General features: G+C 32.4%; 1 protein-coding gene across 2 annotated transcripts; it reads right to left on the minus strand.

Moving 5' to 3' along the window:
- Nucleotides 1-1,905: 1,905 nt before the first annotated feature.
- Nucleotides 1,906-8,419, minus strand: sosie. 2 transcript variants are annotated; one of them, XM_008195119.3, is made up of 5 exons: nt 8,226-8,419; nt 7,846-8,170; nt 7,501-7,629; nt 4,428-4,583; nt 1,992-2,615 (listed from the first exon to the last, which is right to left on the minus strand). In XM_008195119.3, exons 2-5 carry the CDS (start codon nt 7,976-7,978, stop codon nt 2,545-2,547), a joined length of 489 nt encoding a protein of 162 aa, XP_008193341.1. In that variant the 5' UTR covers nt 7,979-8,170; nt 8,226-8,419; the 3' UTR covers nt 1,992-2,544. The 2 variants fall into 2 exon arrangements, with proteins under 2 accessions (XP_015835253.1, XP_008193341.1); XM_015979767.2 differs by lacking the exons at nt 7,846-8,170; nt 8,226-8,419 and adding an exon at nt 7,694-7,826 and having other exon boundaries at nt 1,906-2,615.
- Between the last annotated feature and the right edge of the window lie 240 nt (nt 8,420-8,659).

Consider the following 8,659-nt stretch of genomic DNA (forward strand, 5'->3'; position numbering starts at 1 on the left):
TTACTTAACGAACACCAGATGAACAAATGAGTCAGTAAACTGATTATATTTTTATTAGACTTTGTTCTTGTGACAGAAATTTAAACGAAATGCAAAATGTATTCGAAAATTTTAATTAAAGCTTATGCACGCCCCTGTTTGGACAACTTTCGTTGAGATTTTAAATTTTATACAGTGTACTGTACCGATTGTGTTGCCACACATATTTTGATTTTTGATCAGAATCGACGTCACGCTCAATTCTGTTTATGCAATTCAAGGTAAAAAATCTAGCGTTTGTCATAGAGAACAAGAAAAGGCTCTGCTTTCTTCTAAGCTCTTCGTTTAATTTAACAGTCCACGCGGTGATATAAAGTTTGTATTAGAGCAGGTAAGGTTCAAAGATTCTATCTCACCTGCCTAAATTAGCTAATAAACAGTGTTCTTTGAAAAGTTAGCTACTTTATCCCTTGAGTAAGCTTAACTGATTGTATCGCAGTTCGACCAAAGCGGGAACAGAGTACACATCCCAAGTTTACCAACGTAGTTTACATAGCGGTAACTTCTACTTTGCGCAAAGCACCTAGAGCACCTTTTGCATACGAGAATAAGATTTACAAGTCGCAAAGTATTCACCTACACACATGACCAACTTGTACAATTCCCCTCGAAATGGAAATAAAACACCAACTCAACTTTACTAATGATTGAGCTAATTAAAGTACATAGCGTATTTAATTTCTAGGAAATTCACAAAACACTTTTACATTTTTAGTAAAAACTATTTCCTTATTTAAGGCTTTGAAAATCTGTGTCAATTGTATGTATGAACACAATTCGCCCGGCGCATCCACCATAATGAACAATCCTTGCGGTAAACTTCTCGCTTTAGTTTTGATATTTTTTCATTCTTATTAATTATCTTACTGAATTGTCAACATTACTCGTAAATCATGTTAGACAATATGTAAAACACAAAGATTTCCGTAACGAAACAATATTAGAACCGTAAATATGGGAACAACATTTGACAGTAGGAGAGCACGATTACCAGTAATACACTTTACTACTTCCAATACTTAGATTAATTAATGATGTAAACACACACGAGAAAGTTTAAAAAATTATTGCGTTTTTGATTTCTGCTTTGATTTAAAAAAAAATCATCACAAAACGTATGTGAATAGATTAATTGTGCACAAGATATTAAAGTTCTAAATTGATCAACCACGTGTTTTGATTCCGAGTGCGCAAATGTTAAATAAACAAACCACAGACACCACATGCTGTTGTACCATATTTTTTCCCAGGGAACTTATTTTTTTATTGTAGTTTCACCTATTGATTTGTGCATTGTTTTCCACATTATTTACTTTATAACAAACGTCTTGTAAAAAACTGTATTAAGCCCATAAACTGCATTGATCCTCCATCTAGTTAGAAAATCTTTTATTGTTACCCACACTTTTCACCAAGCTTCGTGCGTTAGCGACATCAAGCTTTGGCGGATGTTTAGTAAAGCTACCTCAAAGAGACATCTGTAAGGCAGTGGAACAACTAAGGAGTAACAAACAAGTTTGTTTCTTTTTTTTTAATTATAGAATTATGGGAATGCAAGTATTTGGTCTTTTACCAACATGAATGTTGGTTAAAACAACTTTGTAGAGAAATTAATAATAAGAATTAGGTCAATTAATAAACATTTTTAATTTTGTCTCTCACCTGACCTGATTATGTCACAATCAAAAGCATTACAAACAGTCATTTTGTCAACAGGTATCCGTTAAAAAAACTGAGTCTCTCATAAAATGTGCAACTTTATTAAAAAAAAAGTGAATAGTGTTTAAGCAATGAAGGACTATGTTACTAATCGAAATTGGGCATTCACTTGCTCGAAAAGAATAAAAATTATAATTATTGAAATGATTATTTATAAATAATTTATTAAAGAAGTACATAGCGGTGGACATATTCTATCTATTGCGATTTTCACTGCGCAATAAGGGGATAACTTATGTTTTATTATAATTTATTTATAAATTATGGAATATAATGTAAGATATATAAAGTTACAATAAATATATTTACTTGTACGTATCTATATATTTTGTCTGTTTCTGGTGAATTATAAAATACATAATTATGTGCCCTAATTCCGTTTAGTCTTCTACATGTGTAATGACGTTTATAAAAGTGCTTGTGTAAAAATAGCACATTATGAATAACAAATATTCTACAACAGTACGTCCACAATGCACCAAAATGTTGCTATTTTTCGTACCACCATTGATAAATTCAGTTTTGTAACGAACAACTAATAGATAACGACTACACATGTAACATTTATTAACTCACTAACAGTGCGAGTACATACTTTAATATTAATAGCGGAAAATAAACTTTGACACATTACACATTTGTTAAAAGAATTTACCACATCTCGAACAGAATTATTGCAAAGTCGTGTAAATTATTAGTTAATTAACATGCAATACAATAAGGGTAAATTTAAAGTAAGAAGTATCCATAAGGTGAAAATTCAATTCATATGGTGTATCCTGATGTTCAGTACAGTATCCTTGACAGGCTCGTGGCGATCATTATTAATCCAGGCAGCACGAAGAAGTTAGACTCTCCTACAACAAAACAAACTTCTAAGCAGTTCTTGACTTATTGTTAGTAATTAACTTTTTGAGTATGAATGCCCCAAACCGTTTATCTAATTACGAAAAGTTTTTATCACATTACATTCATTACATTGTCAAATTCAATCAGACTCTAGAATAAATTTGAATGATTGTTAATGGCGTAAAAAAACAATATCTTAATGGTAGTATCCAAAAATATGAGGGTTTATTTTCAATGGCCAATTTGTTCAAACTAAATCTGAACTCAAAAATTAAAAAAAACTTGTAATTCTAATTTTGCTTAGTAGCCATTAGCAAATCTGTAATTATAACATTTTAGAATACATTCTTTGCAGTTTTTCAGACTCCGACTATCTACCAAAAGTTGATACTAATCTTCATACTCCCGACAAATTCCATAAATATTAACAAACGTATGAGTATGTTATCGAATTTGCAGTTTACTTTAAATACAATTTTCTTTCTGGTAGTACGAGTACTTGAGCTACGCATAATTTTATTTTATCAGCAATCAAGTTAAGAATTTAGCACGCCATCGACATAACTAAAAGGCACAGAATTCCAATTCCAATTAACTTATAAATAATATGTTCCAATTACGAAGACTATGTGCTTTATTTAGTTTCATATCAACAAATATTAAGAACAATGGTATGATAGCAATTTCCGATAAATGTAAAATCTGCAGTAAAAATCCTGCTATCGTAACAATTATTAAAATAAAATAAATAATCAAGAAGATTTATAAAAAAAATCATCTAGAGAAAGCAAAGCTGAAGAAACTTACAGCTAATAAAATCGTAATCAGGTTTTTTGTATTTTGTAACAGCACTTGTATGTACTGTTAAATGTATCGCAACAAAATTTGATATTTTATTGCCAAATGTTCGAGGCATTGTCACTTAAATGAGGACAATGAAGACATAAACGCTGCTGTTAAAACCACCTCATTATAAAAAGATCCAAGAAAAACTTCTCAGGTATAATTCTAATATTTGTTTTAAAACAGTTTTCCAAGTTTGTTGAAATATTGATTTACGCTGGGAGTATAAAACGTATTATTATGATTAACATTAATTTGAATTTGTGCTTCGGATTCATTTAAATCCTAGGAGTTGCATGATACTAACAAAGTACACCTCGTGTAGTAAGAAAGTATTTTTTAGGTCTATAAAATTTTGGGTAAACGATGAACGATAAAAATAAGTCGGTCACAAGAATTTATTTGCAAATGTTAACGCGTCGGAAACATGACCAGTAAATCCCTACTTCTTGCACGCTATTAACAAATTACTGTATGGAACAACAATGGACTACGCTTTTCCGATTCTTCGTCAACGTTCATTACAGTAATTTTTAGTTTAAAACTAAAGGTCATGCAGCACTATATTTTGGTTGTTGAAAAATAACTGATGTATTTTAATGAGGTCTTATGTTTTGTAGTGGTAATTACAAAAGCAATTCAAAGTAATGCCAACAATGTCCTAGATAAAATCAGCGCTATATTTATTTTTCAGCGATTAATAACAGGTAGGTACTGCATGTGTGCTGCAGTTGGTTTAATTGCCTTGGTGTGTAGTTATCGGAGAAAATTTTCCAACTAGGTACAAACTTGGAATTTGAAGATTGCATATAATTAAATTTAAATTTGTGGGTTATACTCGTAGCCACTATACAATCGATATCTGACCAACGGCGCGATATTTCTAGTCGTGAAACCTTTATAAATATTCCGCCGCATGGAAGGACATACTCTACTTTCGAAAAATGTTTAAGGAAACAAACATTGCGACTATTTACCTCCACAAGTGCCTCTTTCTGTTTCCACATGTCCTTCGTCACACACACAAACTTTGTCGTTAGGACCAAACATGGATTTACTCTTGTTTGCAGGAGGAGTCGAGCAGTGAGCGTCGTCGACACAATCTCCATCGGAGGTGCATAAGTGATTTGCCCCTGAAAATTTTTAAATCAATAATTATTTTTGGTGCGCCAAGTTCATTGTACGCCATTTATGTATAATTCATACCACAAACAAAGTATATGAATATTAATTAGGCGCTTTATTCTTATTAAAATTAATCGCTTATCACCTAAAATATTCTACAATAACTATAAGCATTGTGGCTTAAACTCCGGGTTTCGTGTCCAACGCGGTTTGAGTTCTATATCGTGTGACGCCTTTGTTTAAAAATAAATTGCCTGCCCTTTGTATTCCACAGCAGAAACGAAAAAGGAATACTCTTATTATTTCCTTCTTTAGTCGATTAGCTACTGCTTTACGACGCAGAAACATATAAATTTGGCTCATCGGTGGTCAAGTGCAGATCGATCAGTAGTTTTAATTCTCGCACATATTTTCCATACATTAATACTTATTTATGTATCAAGGGCATAAAATCCTAATGCTTATATTCTGAAAAAATGTTTATTTAAATCTATTAACTGCCCGAGGTCAACAATCCTTAATTGTGCCTGTGACAAATATTTTTTTTAAATTTATTACAAGTTCAAAATGTTTTTGTTACACACAGGATGTATTTAGAGTGATGAACCAACGAACACATGCTTTTACATTAGTAGTTTTTACGTAAAAAATAGTAGTATTTTGTATCATCTATTATAGTTCGATCTCATTCGGTTTTGAAATTATTCAACTTTTTTTTTGAAAGAACGACTTTTGAAAAATCTCTGCGGATTGCGATGTCGCGTATGAATATATTCCGCCAAATTTTCAGCAGAAAACCTTGGAATACTATGTAGTTACGCGTATCGATAGAATTTTGGACAAGATTTTTAATGACATGCGGTTTGTACTTATAGAAAATTTGAAATACTTGCTTTTAGACTTTTGGACCTACTCTCGTATGAGTTACTAAAAATAAACGACTTCCCTAATGATCAAAACAGCATAATTCGACTAGTCATCAAATGTAATTCAGAAGCAATCGTATCAATCTCCATCCAACTAGCTTGACCGCTAACTAGCAGGCAATCTAGTAATGAAGTGAAATTTACACTTTATTACTGAGTACTATTAGTACGTAACTTCTGCCTTAAACTGTCTTGTTGTTGATCAATGAACTTAAAAAAACAAAACACCACTTGCGAATAGGTATGTAATTCAATTCAAACAAATGGAAGAAAATTATTTTACGCAAAGATCGATAGTTAAAATTATCAAGCATTGAATATTTGACAAGTGTCTAAGATTCTTCAATAAATATCGAAATCAATTCTATAAATCAAAAATATTGAACAGTCTAAGAAGATATAAAAGAGGCAAAAATTGACGTTGATGGATTTTAACCAAAAAACTGCTGAGCTGCAAAAATATATAAAAAAATGAAAAATTATGTTAAAGAAAAGAAAAATTATTTTTGGTTAGCAGAGCTGAGCATTTTCCAATATCTGTAGCTTCATGTTAACGTTTTCAGTAGTACTTACTGAAAGTCGTTTTTATCGTGTATCTTTTGTCGCTCCCTTCAAAAAAAATACATTTTGTGTTTTTTATTGATTATTAGTTTGATCTGCAAGTATTCTTTTCTCGTCGCGTAATACTTACGTACTATAAACTATAAATTTTTAGTTAATTAGTACAACAATAATTGTACATGCAGGAACTAAAATAACTCGTAAAGAATAATCTTTATGTCAATACATAATATTTATAAAGAACCTGAAATAAGCTTCGATCCTTTCTATCGCAATTCTTGGTTGTACATTTATCAGTAAATAGGTCCAGTTGTACTAAATATTCCTATTTTACGTTGATGATACCACGAAATAAAACACGGTAGGTAAAGAGAAGCAGTTTGTTTTTAAAGTTGCACCCGAAATTAAATAACCAAATAGAAAAATATTGAGAACCAAACTTGCGAGCCATTTAACAATGTAACGTTCGAACGGTAGTGGTGAATACTCAGTCCTATCGTATTTCAAATTGATCATTATTATAAGAACGTGTCGATAACTATCAGGAAACGATTACGAATATTTAACGTATAGTAAGATCACGCACAAATAAGTCATGCAAAAGTAGGGCAGATTTGCCGTTATTTAAAAGGGTTTTAGCTCGCTATCAGTAACGGAAAAGCACCAAAGACACTAAACGGAAAATTAAGTTTTTACCAGAAATTTACTATTAATTGTTGATTCTTGTCTCGAATTCTTTTCGATTCCTCTTTCCTCTCCAAATATTTTTTATTTGACCTAGCAAGGTTCTAGGTACTTTTTTTTAAATAGCACAGCGATAATTAAAAAGTTCGCATCATTTGGAAATTAGTAGTTTCTTTTTACATATGTAACTGAAAACAAAGACACGTAAAAAACAAAATTGATTTGTCCATAAATGTTCCATAAATTGAATTTTATTCCAATTTTTGATGTGCACTGTAAAGTATAATGGTTATCTAAATAAAGAAATAAAAAATTCTAAAATCGTCAAATAAAACTAGTCAGTGTTTAGTGTAAGTACAAACAGCTAAGAATGAGTTGTTTGCAAGAAGGAGTTTCAAAATTCTATCAAGTCTTCGAAGGACAAAACTTCTGGAACCGAACGTCGAGATTTAAAACTAGGTTACTTATCGATTTTTCTCGTCAAACTGGAAGGAACAATTCTGCCACGTTTCATACCTTAGTTTCGTTTATTTTTGAATAATTTACTCGGTTTTTTATCATTTTTTCACTGAAACCATAGTACAACTATAGCACCAGCTGCCCCACAGAATGTTTCCGCGAATAAAATTCTTGTTCTAGTATGGTTTTGCGCCGGATTTTGCTTATTGCAAAAATGTCACAACACCACAGACACTGAACTAGCACTAACGCCTTTGGTCTATTTCACTAGAAGTAAAAAGCTTCTAATGCTCACCTGCTTTCAAAGCTGTACATTTGCCATTAATAGGATTCTCGTTATTTCCACAAAGACAACGGTCTTTTATACATGTAGTTCCCTTAATTATCGAACAATTGGCTTGGGTTGTACAATGTTTTGGTGTCGCTGAAACAGGGACGTAATGTTATTTTCGCAAATTTTGAGAAGGCTAAGGAAAAGAAGATAGTACCAGAAGATATAAAAATGATGTGGAAGGCAAACAAAGTGAGGAGCAGATAGGAAATAGACATGATGAGGGTTGATGAAGTAATACCGATCCAGGAATCGCATATTCGTGCATAACTTCATCAATTTCTTTAAAATATTTGGAGAAATCCGTACCAGCTGGTCTCTGAGGCTGTTGCGTGCCTTGGTTATTTGATTTTCCAAATGTTGTAAGTCCGTGAGCGTGGTTGAACCCAGCTAACACAAGTAGTAGCGGAATAGACACTGTCACATATAACGCGTTCATCATGAACTAAAAAACTTCAACGAGGTGTTATAATCACAGCCCTAGTCAAAATGCGTTGTGGTGCAGAGCTTTTCTTTCTAACTTTTTGTGCGCAAGCTCTGTAAATTTTACATTAAGTTAAACACGTGTGTATAGCATGGAATTAGCGTCTTGTGGATGGATCTTAAACTGATAAGGAAGCCGGCCTTACGGCGCCTGAAACGTTTCCATACACGCGATCTATTGCGTCATTAACTGCATCCCCTCTTACCCTCATTTCGAATACCACCCTATAGTATACCTATACTAGTAGCAAAACAACTTCCTCAGCGTCATATCCCATACTTCTCTAAACGAAGCCCATGCCTTCTTATACTCATCCCTAGTTATCTTTGTTGTCAAATAATGATAACACAGCTCTTCATATGAACTAGCGCGTCAAAATTTTGTACTTACTGGAAGTGAAACTGACGCACCAATAGCAAACTTATCGCACTTGGGTATATTTATTTTCTTGAACTCTATGACCTTATACAAATCTGAAATAATTAATTTACACGCGACCATGCGGCATTCTTAAATAAGCATACCTACCTACCAGCAGACGGAATCGATTGATATGATTATTTATTAAGGGGGTCTTTCTGGCATTAGGTGACGCACAAATGTTTTGAAAAAGCTTTTTTTTAAAACCTTTTTTTAAAG

Source organism: Tribolium castaneum, chromosome 10 (assembly GCF_031307605.1).
Source record: "Tribolium castaneum strain GA2 chromosome 10, icTriCast1.1, whole genome shotgun sequence".
Lineage (NCBI taxonomy): Eukaryota > Metazoa > Arthropoda > Insecta > Coleoptera > Tenebrionidae > Tribolium > Tribolium castaneum.

What these genes read in the sequence shown, in the direction of transcription:
- sosie (XM_008195119.3), bottom strand. Translation starts at nt 7,978, where the DNA reads ATGATGAACGCGTTATATGTGACAGTGTCTATTCCGCTACTACTTGTG. An exon ending in ACAGCCTCAGAGACCAGCTG is followed by an intron (nt 7,630 to 7,845) that starts GTACGGATTTCT and finishes TCCCTGTTTCAG; the next exon opens with CGACACCAAAACATTGTACA. An exon ending in AGAAAGAGGCACTTGTGGAG is followed by an intron (nt 2,616 to 4,427) that starts GTAAATAGTCGC and finishes GTTTTGTTGTAG; the next exon opens with GAGAGTCTAACTTCTTCGTG.